The sequence below is a fragment of the Colobus angolensis genome, unplaced genomic scaffold, assembly GCF_000951035.1.
Source record: "Colobus angolensis palliatus isolate OR3802 unplaced genomic scaffold, Cang.pa_1.0 Scaffold71, whole genome shotgun sequence".
NCBI classification, from domain to species: domain Eukaryota; kingdom Metazoa; phylum Chordata; class Mammalia; order Primates; family Cercopithecidae; genus Colobus; species Colobus angolensis.
The window spans coordinates 10,858,504-10,875,521 of record NW_012120821.1 but is presented as its reverse complement, the minus strand read 5'-3'; the positions used below and the strand labels follow the sequence as shown (position 1 = coordinate 10,875,521).

The following is a 17,018-nucleotide window of genomic DNA, read 5'->3' as shown; positions in this document are numbered from 1 at the left end:
AAAGTAAACAGGATGACCCATCCCAGATCCATAGAATAAGAACCTGCACTTTCACAAGCTCTTAAACACTTCTGAGCTTTAACATGCCTATAATTTTCCTGGCTATCCTTTTTTTTTTTTTTTTAGATAAGAGTCTCACCCTGTCACCTAGGCTGGAGTGCAGAGGCGCAATCTTGGCTCACTGCAAGCTCCGCCTCCCAGGTTCACGCTGTTCTCCTAGCTCAGCCTCCCAGGTAGCGGGGACTATAGGCGCCCACCACCACGCCCGGCTTTTTTTTGTATTTTTAGTAGAGACGGGGTTTTACTGTGTTAGCCAAAATGGACTCGATCTCCTGACCTCGTGATCCGCCTGCCTCGGCCTCCCAAAGTGCTGGGATTACAGGCGTGAGCCATCGTGCCCAGCCTGGATATCTTATTTTCTGTTTCAGTAGGTCTGGGGTGGGGTCTGGGAATTTGCATTTCCCACAAACTCCCGGTGGCCAGAGACCAAACTTTGCATAGCATTGCTCTAAGGCTGACAGTCCCGAGGACCAAAAGAGGAAGGAAAATGGGAAAATGTGAGGCACTAGAGGAGGTTGTTTTTGAAGATAGTGGCCTTTTCCCAGTTTTTAAAAAAGCACACCAGGCAATCTCTGTCTATGGTATCTTAGCACAAAGATGCTTTTGGTTTTTAATGCTATGTTTATATTTGCGCAAGATTCTACATTTTAAAAGTTCTCTCACTTGTTTAATCTTATTTCATCCTTGCAACAAATCTGTAAATTGGGTTGGAGGAAATTCTTTCATTATTTTTAAAAAGATAGAACTGAGGCCCAGAGAGTTAAGACAGTTGGAAATCACACTCCAGCTGGCTGCCACAGATTGTGGCCTCCTGAGTTGGCACTAAGGTGTTTTTCCTAAACATTATAACACTTTAGGGCTGATAATGTTACCTCCGCTTTCTAGATGGGCAAATTGGGACTTGATGAGGTTCAGGAACTCTCCCAAGGCCACAAGTCAGGGCAGCTCCTCTGTTTCATGGTTCAGTGTCTTACTTCTTCGCCATATCACTTTCCCATAGTAACTCCTCCTTTCTCTCTGTGTCTCTGACTCACACACACACAACATAGCCAAACCAATGAGCCATTTTAATTTTGACACCCAGCATTTATTTAATGAACAGACCACAATTTGGCCTTTTGCCTTTAGAGGTGAAAGGAGGAGGCAAGAAGAGGATGAATGATGACCCGCCTGGCCCCAAGGCCCCAGCAGACTCAGGAAACCTTTCTGCCTTCTCTTCCAACTCTAAGCATATCTCCTTTCCTTTCCTCGTCCTCTGCCCTCAGAGAATTAGAGTCTAGTCCTGGCTCTAATTTCCTGAAGCTTCTCTATTTGGAAAAGATATTATTAAGCCAAACAATCCTTTCCTTAACTCCAATTTCCCTTGTCTCATTCAGTTTCAACCCCCCCTACCGACCACCCTCCCAACACCAACACACACACACACACACACACACACACACACCCCTCCAGCCTAACAACAACAAAAACAAAACCCTCTGATTGCTCCCATCTCATCTGTTAGACATGTTAGCCCTGGCCCCCACCGCCAGGGTCTCTGTTCGCCCCTGCAGGCAATGTTCCTATTAGGCCCTGAGGAGACACGAGGCTGCCTATAGGAAGGCAGAGGAGCCTGGTGCTGTGCATTCTAGCCCCAGCTCTGTTGTGGGACCCTCTTGGTGAGTCCTGGCTCCTCCCTGGGCCTGCTTCCTCATCTGTGAAATGGGCAGGCACTGATGAGATGATCTCTAGGGATCTTGAAACGTCAATATTTTATAAATCTAAGTAGGATGTTCACAGGGAAAAAATTATTGAATTTATCACCTATAGTGTGCCAGAGATGTATTATTACCCAGCCACAAGTTACTTTTATTGTGCCAGGCACTGTGCTAATCATTTTATGTGCATGATCTGTATTATCTCATTTGAGACTTGCAGAAACCCTCTGACTTGGGTATTACGGGTACTTCTGTTTTTCAGGTGTGAAAACTTCATCTTTTTATTAAAGCAGTCAAGTAGATGTTTTCTTGACTATTAAAAGTTTCTCAGAGCTGAAGGGACATTAAGCCCCCTCTTGAATCACCCAGAAACATCCCTGGAAGGTGGCAGCTAGACTCTGTTCAGATGGCCCCAGCAATAAGGAACTTGGAGCTGACTCTACTTTTGAATGGCTCTGGCTATAAGAAAAAATGCTTCTTCACAGGGAGCCAAAACCAATGTCTCTGTAACTCCTGCTCATCTCAGTGGTGGGAAGAATGCGGTGTTCAGAGGCCTCATTTGGGCTTGTGTCCTGGCCCTTCCATTTATCAGCACCATAATCCTAGGCAAGCTGCTCCTCTGGACCTCCATGTTCACAGATGAAAATGAAGGAATAGGATGAGATGAGCTCTAGGTCCTTATGATGTGGGCATTTTAGATTTGTATAATTCATGACTGTGCATGTAACATACACATATCTGACTATAATGATGGAAACAGAGGAGGAGTGGACTTTTCGTGGCGGGGGCCTCTGTCAGGTATACAGCTGTGAGCATGGCCTGTGTATGTGCATGTTTCTGGGACAGGGGTTTGTGAAAGAGAAGAGTGGCCTTGGACAACTGGTGTGAGGGCTTGGTGTCCCTGGGAGCCAGTCTGGTGCTTAGAGCCAGGCTGGGGTGTTCTCTGTGTCTGATGTCATAGAACATCAACATCAGACAAAATGGATCAATACTGAAAACGACTACTCTATAATCATGATTGAGCAGGATATAAAAACAAGAACATTGTCCAAACCACAAAAATGACCACACACACCCCTTTCCTGGCTAAAGTGAGTAAGTGCTGCTTCTTTTCCTCCCAGCTAGAAAATAAATAAGATACTGGGTCATAGGATTGCCCCTGCTTCCTGAAAGCATCCAATCCAGAGTAAAGTTCCACTTCTTTGAGGCTTCTCCCAAATACTCTATCACAAGTACAAATCCTATACTAAGGCTTTTCTAATGCACTCTCACTGAGAAGCCTTATGTTCCCCATGATGTGTGTTCTCCCTTGTTGCAAAGTCTCAATAAACAGAACCTTGTTCAGTTCCAGGTATTCCTGGTTGTCTTGATTGGAGGGAATTGATAAGTCTACAGCTTTCATTAGATTCTGAAAAGGATGGGAATGTGGCTGGAGAAAATTCCACAACCCATGCTGATCAGTCCCACTTTAAATTCATGACTAGAAACTTCAAGTGAACCCTTAATATGAAGAAGCAAATATATTACAAGTCTTTAGTTGGTTCAGCCTCCCTCTCTTTTAGATAACTATCTCACCCTTCTTTCCTCCCGTCATGCCTTCAATTGCTCCTCCCTATCCCCCATCTCAGGTGACGATCTTGCGTCTTACTTCTCTGAGAAAGGGACTTCCACAGACTCTCACCACGTCTAACCCTTGCCAGCGTCTGCTGCATGTGCTCAGCTTCTCTGCCTACAACCATGGGTCATGGATCAGGGATCAGTATGCTGCTGCCCAAGGGCTAAATCCAGCCTGCCTAGTCCATGCCCGTTCTTTTCTGCATTATCTATGGTTGCATTTGTGCTACAATGAGAAAGTTGAGAAGTTGCAATAGAGACTGTATGGCCCACAATGCCTAAAATATTTACAGATATTTTAATGCATGGCTCTTTACAGAAGTTTGCTGACTCCTGACATAGGCGAGCTAGTCATGTACTTATTTAAAGCCAGGTCCTCCACTTGTGCTCCAGATCGCATCCACTCTTACATCTTCAAGGATATTACTCTAGTAATTCTCCTTTGTCTCTCCTGCATCGTCAATTATTTACTCTTTACTGAGTCATTCCCTTTAGAACACAATATGTTATTTCTTCCATCTTAAACTTTCCTTCACTCTACTTCCCTCAGTCCATTTCTTTGCTCCTTGAATGAGTTGTCCATACTCCCTGTCTCCAAATCCTCTCCTCCTATTTACTCTTAAACTCACTCTATTCAGGCTATTCTTCCTACTGCTCCACCCAACCTGCCCTGTCAAAATCACCAATGCTAAACCCAATAGCCAAGTCTTTATCTTACTGCTCTCTGTAGCATTTGATACAGTTCAACACTCTTCCTCCCAGAACCTCTTTCTTTTGTTTGGCTTGTAGGGGACCTCATCTCTTGTTTTTCTCTTAATTCAATGGATCCTCTATCTCTTTTCTCTAATAATTTCATGTTGGAATGCTCAAAAGGTCTATCCTTGGTCTTCTTTTTTTCCCCTCCTCTGTCTATATTCACATCCTTAGTGATCTTAACTAGTCTAATGGTTTTAGTATGCTGATGACTCTCATATTTATATTTTTCAGCCCAGAGCTCTCTCCTGAACTCCAGAACTGTATGACCCATTGCTTTCCAGACTCCTTCACTTGGATGTTTAATAGATTTCTTCTAAGACTCAACATATCCAAAATTGAACAGATTCCTAACTCCTCACAACCTGCTCCATCTACAGCCTTCCTAATCTTAGGCAACTCCATCTTTCCAGTTGTTCAGGCCAAAAATTTTAGCATCATCCTTGACATTTCTCTTTCTCTCACACTTATTTCCACTCTATCAGGGAATTCAGTCAAACCTACAATATTAGCCCCTTCAATTAAGCCTACTATATTAGTCCCTTTTGTATTGCTATTAAGGAATACCTGAGGCTGCATAATTTATAAAGAAAGAGATTTATTTGGTGCATGGTTCTGCAGGCTGTACAAGAAGCATGGTGTCAGCATCTGCTTCTGGTGAGGCCTCAGGAAGCTTACAATCATGGTGGAAGGGAAAAAAGAGCCTAAGTAGAACCTGGTGAGAGAGGAAGCAACCAGCAAGAAGGAGGTGCCAGGCTCATTATAACAATCAGATCTCATGGTAACTAACAGAGTGAGAACTCTCATTACCATGGGAGGGCACCAAGCCATTCACGAGGGATCCACTCCCATGGCCCAAACATCTTCTACCCCACCTCACTTCTGACAATGGGGATCACATTTCAACATGAGATTTTGGGGGACAAATATCCAAACTATATCATTTATTTTTAAAGTATATCCAGAATTCAACCACTTTTCAATACCTCCACTGCTACCACTCTGGTCTGAGGCACCATCATCCCTCACCTAGTTTATTACAGTAGCCTCCTATCCATTGTCTTTATCCTTGCCTTATTTTCAACACAGCAGTTACAGTAGTCCTTTAAAAAGGCAAGACAGACCATGTCACTCTTCTGTTCAAAGCCTTGCAATGGCTCCTGTTTCCTTCCAAGTAAAGCCAAATCCTCTTCCATTGACTTCATAATCTATACCTGCCACTCCCGCTTCCTTGCTTTCCCTGTGACACACCAGCATGCTCCTGCCTTAGGCCAGACACCATGTATCAAGAATGCCAGGAACACTCTCCCCCGGCTAGCTATGTGGCTCACTCTTTCACATCCTTCAAGTCTTTGCTCAAATTTCACCTTCTCATTGAAGTCCTCCCTGACCTGGCCACCCTATTTAGAACTGCAACCCCTCCCCTGACCATTACCAGTCTCCCTTAGTCTGCTTTACTTTTATTTTTTTCCCATTGCTCTTATCACTTTCTGAGATCCAAGATTAATTCCTTAATTATTCTCTTTATTTTTTATTACATATCTTTTCCAGTTGGAATCTATGCTCCACAACGGCAGGAATCTTGGCACCAAGCACCTAGAATTGGGCCTAGCCTACAGTTACCAATCAATACATGTTTGTTGGATGTTGCTGAATACATTAGTATCACAGGGACTGGAAAGAAAGACTGAATATGACTTTTGTCCAGAATCTCTCACTGAGAAATATGGAGTGAGGCTGCTTGCCTCAACCTTGGCTCATAGTCACCTCCACGTATTTTCTTAAGACAGAGTATTTAAACTTCAATCATTTGCAAGCCAACTGCCTGATTTTTGCCCTAAGAATAATCTTACCTTTATTTACTCAATACTTTTTCTTAAATAGACTTACTTCTTGGGAAATAAATTTATTTTGGAAGAAAATGTTATATCATGGCTTTGATGTGCTAGTTTTTAAAAATACATGTTAAAATAAACATATAGCTACTAAAATGAACAATTGTGCATCACATCACCTAAGAACATCTTGCTTACCCCTGGGGAAACCTGCCTTAAGCATCCCCCCTTAACCAGAAAGGCCCTCCTACACCTCCCACCTACCCAAGTCCCACTGTCCTTCTCCAGGAAGCCTTGGCAGTTCTTTCAGCTTACTTCTCTGAGCTCTCTCCATACTCACAGACGAAATATGTAAGCCCAGGCTGGGCAGAGTGGCTCACGTCTGTAATCCCAGCACTTTGGGAGGCCAAGGGAGGTAGATCACGTGAGGTCAGGCGTTTGAGACCAGCCTGACCAACATGGTGAAACCCCATCTGTACTAAATACAAAAAATTAGCTGGGTGTGGTGGCACATGTCTGTAATCCCAGCTACTCAGAAGGCTGGGGCAGGAGAATCGCTTGAACCCAGGAGGCGGAGATTGCAGTGAGCCGAGACTGTGCCATTGTAGTCCGGCCTGGGCAACAAGAGCAAAACTGTCAGAAAGAAAGAAAGAGAGAAAGAGAGAAAGAGAGAGAGAGAGGGAGAGAGAAAGAAAGAAAGGAAGAAAGAAAGAAAGAAAGAAAGAAAGAAAGAAAGAAAGAAAGAAAGAAAGAAAGAAAGAAAGAAAGAAAGAAAGAGAGAAAAAGACATAAAAGCCCAGTATTTGGATGCTTATATACCATTTGGTTTTTTCTGTTTCACATCATAAGATTATAGAACATCTTCTTAGCTATATATAAAAGAGACATTAGAGTGTCCAATTCCCTTATTTTATAGGCTATCAAAGAGATTAAGAGGCTTGTCCCAAATCACTGCCAATTAGGGCCAAAGCCAAGACTAGAACTTGGGTCTTCTGATTCTCTACACTGTGGGGGAATCCACCAACACTTATCGAGTCTGTATGATGTGCCTGACATTGTGCCAACTACAGGAGATACTGGCGAATAGAACAGACTCAGACCTTAGTTATGTGGAGCTTTCGGTGTGGTCACGCTAAACAAATAATTCCATCTGATTAAGTAAATCATTGCAAGAGCACAAGTGCCTTGGAGGAGAAGTGCAGTTTTGGATAATGGGCCCAGCCTGGTTTGGAGGGTCACAAAAGCCTCACTGAGAAAGTATGTTCAAATGCATAGGAGTTAGCTGAAGAGGAGCTGGCGGATATTTTAAATGGTGCCAGGCTAATTCACAAAAGCTGCTTTGATATTTGACAGCTGCATTGTGGGTTAATTAGGCCACTGTGGCCTGCCCTATTTGCCAAAGTGCTCAGGGAAAAGGCAGGCAGACTCCTGTGCCTCCGAAGCAGCACCAGTGGTTCCCTCCTCCAGTCAAGGAGGTGACAGGAGACACCAAGAGGCCTGCTCTGGAGAAGGTCTCCTCTCCCCTCACTGACAGGGAGTGTGGGCATCTTGAACATGACACATTGGTTGTTTTTGCCAAGGGAGTGCCTACAATGTGAGCTTTGACATTAGAGAAAAATAAGTCCTTAGTCCCTGGAAGTGGAAAATCTTAGTGTCATTTACAAAGGCACACTACAAGGCCTTGTGTAGTTTCACCTAACTAGTACAAAGCAGACTCTTCAAAAGGAGCTGCATTCCAGTCTCTGTTAATTACCATTACATCCGGAGGTCATCTTCATGTTTCCTGTGATAGTTCAGTGGTCCTGATTAACCTGTGTCTAAGAAACTTCTATTATATCTCACCTTACTGTTAGAAAATTCACCCCAACAAGCAACATGTAGTGATGTGGAACAGAGATGTATTTAGACTGAGATAGTCTTGGGGTGTGATTTCCAATTCTTTTCCTTACTAGGATGGGAAAACTGCTTTACTTTTCTGAACCTCAGAAAAAGCAAAACCTTTACTTTTTTCCTTTTTTCTTTTTTGAGATGGAGTCTCGCTCTGTCACCCAGGCTGGAATGCAGTAGCACGATCTTGGCTCACTGCAATGTCCACCTCCTGGGTTCAAGTGATCCTTCTGCCTCAGCCTACTGAGTACCTGGGATTACAGGCTTGCTAAATTAACCTGGCTAATTTTTATATTTTTAGTAGAATTTTATATTTTTAGTTTCACAATGTTGGCCAGGCTGGTCTCGAATTCCTGACGTCAAGTGATCTGCCCGCCTCGGCCTCCCAAAGTGCTGGGATTACAGGCTTAAGCCACCATGCCAGGACTGAATCTGAATTTTCTTATCTGTAAGATGGGGGTGATAATGATAATAATAATAATTTCTGAATCTTGTGAGAGTCTTGAGACATTAAATGGGAATACATGTGAGAGCTTTTTAATATGATCTGAAGTGCTGCAAAATGTCACTTAAAAATTAACTTTTTGTTATGAATCCTCTTTTATAAAGCTCAAACTGAGGCTCAAAGAGAGATGTGGTTAGGGCTGGAAAAAGGTCTTCTGATTCGCCACTCAGTTTCTTTTCACCAGGTTGCTGCACTGGGCCTGTCTTTTAGTAAAGCAATTGTTGGCGAGAGCAAGTTCCTGGGGGAAATGAACATGTGCCGGGAGGGAGGGAAAGAGAGTAGAGGGTCTCCCTTCAAGGGTATGGAGAGGGCAATGGAAGGGGAAGGGGCGGAGACAAACTTGCCTACCTTCTCAGTGTGCTGAGGGCTCTGAGGCTAAGCCTGCTCCAGGTTAAGGTTCTCTACTGCTGACTTTCTCCGTCTCTCTCAATTTGCCTGTCTTTGTGTGGTTGAAGCTGATCTAGCATAAAATAACAGGCTTTTTAGCACAGTTTGAAAGCAAACTCAGGCTTTAATGATCAGTTTCCTGTCCCTTGGTATTTTCTTTCAAGCAAAGGCCATGTTTTTGTAATACTCCATTTCAGTGGACTGTTCTTTCGGCCCCAGCAAACATTCCTGAGTGGTAGGTTTGAGGAGGTGTTCCAATTTATTGTTTCCGGTGTCCAATAACCTTGGAGGAGTATCTGTCTTCATGCCCTCCAAGGCCATGTTATTTCAGAAAGTTACAGCGTTTAAAATCATTCTCTAATAAAAGCAAGTGCCACTAATTCTAAGTAAAGTGAGCTTTACAAATAAGACCAGCTGTGAATGTTTAAAGAAAAAAAAAAACGAGAAAAAAAAAACAAACTTCAACAACAGGAGTCCATAAGTGCAAACTGTATGCAGCTGAACTTCAGGAATTTTAGCATCCATTTAAAAAGATGTCTTCAGCAAATTCATCTAAATTAGCTAAAAATGCTTGACACGATGAACATGTTGTGTCTCTAGGCCAGTATTCAATCCAGGTCAAGGAATCTAAAGGGTAGATGTACCTACCAAGAAACAAAGTGTTTGTGAGGTGGCCAGTACAGAAAAGCCGGATTTGATTTCTTTTATAAGAGCCCACCTGTGGTCAGGTCCCCCAGGATCAGGGTGTCCACCAAACTCTTCTGTACCGGCCTCTCCTGGAGGGGTTCACAAACCCTTAAGGAATCATGAAGCTGCCTGGGGCTCCCATATTAAAGGCAGAAATGGCATCTATTTCAATGACTAGCTTCTAAAAGCAGATAATACAATGCGTATTTACACATTTTCCTCTTTACAAACCACAATTTGAGAACCTATTCAAGGGAGCTGGTGTGGTGGTTAGGGGAGGTCCGGTGAGTACTTTCAGATTCATCATCAGGTCCAGATACTCAGATGGTTAATCAGGCAGCTAAGCCCTCAGCTGCCATGATGGTTTTAAATCATTCTCTGTTTGACACTTACATTATTTCACTGATGTTCAAAATGGCTTGTTGGTTAAGAGCAGGGCCATAAGAAACACGTAGTGTATTTAAGAATAAATCATACTCAGTTTTGGAGGGAAGATCAGTGACTGAAAAATATTGGTGACTTACCTGAAACTGAAATTGTATTTTATCTGGAGAGCTTCTTTCCCCATAATTAAGTACTGTCTTCCTTTCACCAGCTCAGCATTAGTGCAGGTTACCTTTTTAATGAAGGTGATTTCAGAGTCTTTCTCAGCAACAGCTTCCCCTGAGAGACATGCAAGTCAAGTAAGGTTAAAACATTCATATTTTAATGTCACAATGATAAACTCTCAAGCTTTCTGGTTCCTCGTGGCCACTGAGAGGTTCTTGGCTAGTGGAGAGCAGTGATATTCACGTGGTTAAGGCTTCAGTCTCTGGAGCCAGACTGTCTGGGTTAAACTCTAAGCATGCCGCTTCCTGGCTATGTGACTCCGGGAAAATGATTTATGTTATCTGTATAAGGCCTTAGACCCTCATCTGAAGACTGGGCATGATAATAAAATCTACCTTGTAGAACCATTGTGAAATTAAATGGGTTAATATATAAAAAGTGCCTGGAACATAGTAGGAGCTATGTAAGTACTTTTTATTACTCTTATAGAACCAGAATTAAAAGAAGGCTCTCTATAGTTGAACAATATTAATCTCCACATTATATAGTAAAATATAAAATTATTTGGTAGTTGGCAACTGTCAACTTTGTAGAAAAGTACAAAATGTGAAAGACTTGGAAAATTTCAAAGATAATAATTTTGGGATTCCCAAAGAACTCACAAGTAGCCCATTCCCCAATCTGGAATGCATTCCTCCCCATGTTGGCCTATTGAATTTCATTTATCTTAAAAGTCTCCTTCAATTCTCACAGTATCCAGTAAAATATTCCTGGATGCTCTTTGTTTTAAATATCTTTCTGTCTCCTCCTTACCTCTTTTACACTTGAATTTCTATCACAATGTTTTGTCCCACATCTGTCCTTCTAGCTAGACTAGAAACTTCTTAAGGCATGGACTGTGTCTGATTTATCGCTATATATCCAGAGCTGATATTTAACTATTAAGCTCTGGCAGAGTCACCTTAATTGTTAAGTCCTGAAAACCTTCTGAACCAGTTGGCAAATAGTGTATAATAGAAATTGTGTAAATGGTAACCTTTCATTAGTAATATAAATTTTGGTGTACACTCATTAGTTCAAGCTGATTTCTTAGGCTGCCCTGATGGTGTAGATTCCTATTATGTCAATATCTGAGCAGCATTACCAGTACTATCTGCCATTTCAGCCCCTGTCATAGTAAGCAGTGTGGCTGTATGGGGCCTTACTTTTTAAACTTCTCATCATGGAAACTTTAAAGTATATTCACAAGAGAGAACAGGCAACTATCCTGGGCTTCAACAATAACTTTTATTCTTCTGTATCCTCACCTATTATAAGCACTCTGTCCTTTGGAGAAATACCAATTTATCATTATCTTCAAACTACAGTTTGCCCTTGATTCTAAATGGTTTATTGTTACTGTGCCGCAATTCTTCTGTAAGTAGTTTGTGGTATTTTTATATTTATAAAAATTCAAAATTTATAAGTGTTAAAAATGAACCCAGAATGAGGAGATGAAGTATGCAAATGTTTCTTAACATTTCCTTTTAAATATCATAAAATGCATCTTTGGATCTACAGGAGAACAAAGAGGAAATGATACTAATAAAAAAAAACTGTAGCTTGGGAATCATCCGATGCTATGAAAAATTCAGAACAGTCTAAAATGTCTTTTGATACTATGCAAGAATCAGTATCAAATAAAACAAATAATTTGTATTTCTGGAATGAAAAGCACTTTGTTATTTCAGTAAAAAGAGAATGGCTTATTACTGCTTGTAATATGAATACTGGATGAAAATGGTGCTCAAAAGTTGGATCCTAGAAAGATCAAAGTTCTAAACACTTATTTCATTAGAATGGCAACTAGCCTGCAAATTAAAAAATTATGACCGTCAATGAAAAAAATAAAATAACATCACAAATAAGTTTCATACAATGAAACTTTTGAAATAGCAAAAATTTAAAAAATTATCAAAGTGTTGATAAAGCAAATACAAAATTGAAAAATATTACTAGGATTTTAAAATTCTAGGGTATGGTTAGTAATAATCAAGCTGGGAGGCTGAGGAGAGAGGATCTCTTGAGCCTAGGAGTTTGAGACCAGCCTGAACAACATAGTGGGACCCCGTCTCAGAAGAAAAGAAATCAAGCATTTTAGGACTTGAAATATTTGATAGAGTTTCAAAAGAGAAAAATATTTAGTATAAACATATTATTGCAATTTAGCTTTATAGTCCTACTTATTGCAAAATTTATATCAATTGAAATGAGGCCAGGTGTGATGGCTCACACATGTAATCCCAGCATTTCAGGAGTCTGAGGTGAGTGGATCACTTGAACCCAGGAGTTCAAGACCAGCCTGGCCAACATGTAAGACCCCATATCCACAAAAATACAAAAATAAGTCAGGTGTGGTGGTGCATGTCTGTAATCCCAGCTACTCAGGAGGCTGAGGCAGGACAATCACTTGAACCTGGGAAGCAGAGGTTGCAGTGAGCCAAGATCATGCCACTGCACTCCAGCCTGGGTGACACAGTGAAACTTCATCTCAAAAAAAAAAAAAAAGTAATCCCATTCACAATAGCCACACACACACAAAAATGCCTATGAATACAGCTAACTAGGGAGGTGAATGATCTCTACAATGAGAATTACAAAACACTGCTCAAAGAAATCAGAGATGACACAAACAAATGGAAAAACATTCCATGCTCATGGATAGGAAGAATTAATATTGTTAAAATGGCCATACTGCCCAAAGCAATTTACAGATTTAATGCTATTCCTATCAAAATACCAATGTCATTTTTCTATTTTTCATAAAATTGGAAAAATACATTTTAATATTCATATGGAACAAAGAAAGAACTTGAATAGCCAAATGAATTCTAAGCAAAAGAACAAAGCCGGAGGCCTCCTACTAACTGACTTCAAACTATATTACAAGGCTACAGTAACCAAAGCAGCATGTTACTGATACCAAAAAAGAGACGTAGGCCAATGGAACAGGTTAGAGAACCCAGAAATAAAGCCACACACCTACAACCATCTGATCTTCAACAAAATCAATAAAAACAAGCAATGGGGGAAGGACTCCCTAGTCAATAAATGGTGCTGGGATAACTGGCTAGCCACATGCCAAAGAATGAAACTGGACCCCTTCCTTTCATCATATGTAAAAATCAACTCAAGATGGATTAAAGACTTAAATCTAAAACTTAAAACTATAAAAATCCTAGAAAAAAATCCAGGAAATACCATTCTGTAAATAGGCACTGGCAAAGATTTCATGACAAAGACTCCAAATGTAATTGCAACAGAAACAAAAATTGACAAATGAGACCTAATTAAGGAGCTGCTTCTGCACAGCAAAATAAACTATTAACAGAGTAAACAGACAATGTACAGAGTGGGAGAACATTTTTTGCAAACTATGCATCTGATAAATTTTTAATATCCAGAATCTATAAGGAACTTAAATCAACAAGCAAAAAACAACCCTATTAAAACAATGGGCAAAGGACATGAATAGACACTTCTCAAAAGAAGCCATACACGTAGCCAACAAGCACATGAAAAAATACTCAACATCACTAATCACTAGAGAATTGCAAATTGAAACTACAAAATGACATCTCACACCCAGTCAGAATGGCTATAATTAAAGAGTCAAAAAATAACAGATACTGGCAGGGTTGCAGAGAAAAGGGAATGCTTATATACCACAGCCACTGTGGAAAGCAGTTTGGAGATTTCTCAAAGAACTTAAAACAGAATTACCATTTGACCCATCAATTCCATTATTGGGTATATACTCAAAGGAATAGAAATCATCCCTCCATGAAGACACATGCACACATATGTTCATCACAGCACTATTCATAATAGAAAAGACATGAAATCAACCTAAATGTCCATCAATGGTGGACTGGATAAAGGAAATGTGGGACATAGACACCATGGAATACCATGCAGCCATCAAAAGGATGAAATCATGCTTTCCAGCATCATGGATGCGGAGCCAGAGGCCATTAACCTAAGTGAATTAATACAGTAACAGAAAATCAAATATCACATATTTTCACTTATAAGTGGGAACTAAACACTGAGTACACATGGACACAAAGAGGGGAACACTAGACAGCAGAGCCTACTTGAGGGTAGAAGGTGGGAAGAGGGTGAGGACTGAAAAATTATCTATTGGGTACTATGCTTATTACTTGGGTGACAAAATAATCTATATACCAAACCCCTACGACATGCAATTTACCCATGTAACAAACTTGAACATGTATCCCCTGAACCTAAAATAAAACTTGGAAAGGAAAAGAAATTGGACAATTACACAATTAAAAAAACCATTTTGCTGAAGTTTGAGAAAAATGAATTCAGTGAGAAATGTTTATACGAACATCTTTAAAAAATGTTTCTCCCCAAGTAGGATATAAGCTTTAAAAAGGCAGGAGCTCTGTCTTATTTGCGTTGTATCTTCTGCATCTAATACAATGCCTGGCACATAGTCAGTACTAAATAGTTGTTGAATGAAAGAACGAATGAATGAATGAATTCTCACCAGTTTTGTAGATATCCAGAAGGGTTGCCTTGTACTTGACAAAAACATTTTCTGTAGTGATGGATGTGATGCTAACTTTATAAGCTGGTAAAAGACAAACAAAAATGAAACAATTCAGTCTTAATACTATTAATGCTATGTCCAGTATAGGCCAGAATTTGTCAAACAAGAGAAATGAAGCATGGCGAACTATTATAGTTCTTATTTCCTCCAAGAAGCCTTCCCCAATCCCCTCAGTCTGATTCAATCTCTCAATCTATTAGAATCATTAGCCCTGGCCAATGTTATAGAACAGGCTGATTAGAATAAGAGACATATTTAATAAAATAACAGAAGCACATACAACAAACAAACAAGATAAACCTTTGTTAGATGTTAAGTTCAGAGGCTGATCCTTTAAGATGAGTGGAGTCATGCCTATGGGCATCTTTTGAAGAGCCCCTTCATTCTCTTCTCCATGGCCACAGAGGAAGCCTTATCTCTCATTCAGGTCAACCATGTGAGCTTTCTTGGTTCCTTGCTTTGCTTCCTCCTATAGTTCCACTGGCTTTAATCTTTGGTTTTTAGGATGATTCTGTTGTCTCACTCCCCCTTGCTTGGCAACTACCCAACGTGAGCTGCCCACAATCCTGTTCTCTCTTCATTCAGACATCAATGTTTGATGCACAATGTGCTTGACCTCAGGTCTGGAAAGACCAGCTTGAAGGGGCCCGTTCTTTCTATGTGGCCTCAGGAGAGGTTTATTTTATTTTTGCTTTTGTTCTTTCCATTTTTTGTTTTGAAATGAGTGACCTAAAAGATTTGTTCATTCTAGATATCCCTCAAGTCTTTAAGTCTATCCCAGTTATAGATTGACAGATTGAGAGATAGATAGGTGAACTCATCATGGCAGAACCAGGGGCTGTGTAAATTAGTGGCTTAAAATGCATGAAAAATGTTCTGAATTTCAGATTCATAGTCTTTATAATGGACATGGGCAATGTACTTACTATGTGGGCCTGAGTAGAGAGACAGAACTACTTAATTTTGCTTCTATTCTGTTATTCCAGTAATAGCTTGTAGTCCAGAAAAAGCCAGCTAAGTGTTTTCTTGAAACAACACAATAAACCCAAATTGCATTTATTCTCTGTGTTAAAATAGATTTCTGATATTTTAGATTTAAAATAGTTCTAAAATGGAGGGAAGAAATAATTTAGTGGAATTTTTGTTTGTTAAAACATTATAGTATTCTCAAGTCTTCATGTATTTAACAAACTGCATTGGGTCTACACTGAGTCAGGAAGCTTTTTAGCTTTTTTTTTTTTTTTTAAATCAAGATAAATTCAAAGGAAAGAAATGTTATTAACCATACAAAACTCATTCTGTTGTCTGAATTACTATTAAGAGAATTCAGTAGACTTCGATGGAAAAAATACTGGAGATCAGGATGCATCTCAATTCTATCACTTGCTTTCTGTGTGACCTTGAGCAAATTATTTAATCTCCCTGAGCTTCAGTTTCTTCACTGGCAAATAGTGATAATCCTCTGTTACATTTTTTTTTTTTTTTTGACAGGGTCTCACTCTGTCCCTCAGTCTAGAGTGCAATGGCTCACTGCAATCTCCCCACCTCCCAGGCTCAAGTGATCCTCCTACCTCAGCCTCCCAAGTAGCTAGGACTACAGGCACCAGCCATCAATGCACATCTAATTTTTGTATTTTTTGAAGAGACAGGGTTTTGCCTTGTTGCCCGGGCTGGTCTAGAACCCGTGAGCTCAAAGTGATCTGCCCGCCTCAGCCTCCCAAAGTGCTGGGACTACAGGCATGAGCCACCGCACCCAGCTGTCATAAAGTTCTGATGAGACCCTTTCCATAAGAATGAGAACCCTTTCCATTGCAATGAGAAACTGTCTATGAAAGCTGTTGCTAAACACAAAGTACTAAATTGGCTGTACTTATTTTTTAAATTTATAAATAACACCCTTCCAATTTCTTTCTTTTATTTTATTTTCTTTTTTTTTTTTGAGACAGAGTCTCGCTGTGTTGCCCAGTTTGGAATGCAGTGGCACGATCTTGGCTCACTGCCACCTCCTTCTCCTGGGTTCAAGCGATTCTCCTGCCTCACCCTCCTGAGTAGCTGGGATTACAGGCACGCACCACTATGCTTGGCTAATTTTTGTATTTTTAGTAGAGACAGGGTTTCGCCATGTTCGCCCCAGGCTGGTCTTGAACTCCTGACCTCAGGTGATTCACCCAACTCGGCCTCCCAAAGTGCTGGTATTACAGGCATGAGCCACTGCGCCCAGCTCCACCCTTCCAATTTCAAAATGAAAAAATGGTTTGAGATAGTGTACGATATGCTCTCTCTCTTCAAAAAAATGCTGGCAATAAACATCAAAAACTGAATAGAAAACAAAGGAGCTAATTTTATCAGGAACTGAGACAAGGCTGCAACTGAACTTGAACACTAATTTAGCTCTGAGCTCTGGACAACTAGAAGGATTGAGATTC

The 17,018-nt window shown here is 40.6% G+C and overlaps 1 protein-coding gene across 1 annotated transcript in view; it reads right to left on the bottom strand.

Moving 5' to 3' along the window:
- Positions 1-8,842: 8,842 nt before the first annotated feature.
- The window catches only part of C5 (complement component 5), a 100,082-nt gene continuing 91,906 nt past the window's right edge, over positions 8,843-17,018 (bottom strand). The window contains exons 38-40 of the mRNA XM_011927429.1: positions 14,530-14,613; positions 9,950-10,088; positions 8,843-9,382 (exon numbers count right to left, since the gene is read on the bottom strand). Of these exons, the coding sequence (XP_011782819.1) occupies positions 9,253-9,382; positions 9,950-10,088; positions 14,530-14,613 (353 nt within the window). The 3' untranslated portion in view covers positions 8,843-9,252. The remainder of the gene's footprint in view (positions 9,383-9,949; positions 10,089-14,529; positions 14,614-17,018) is intronic.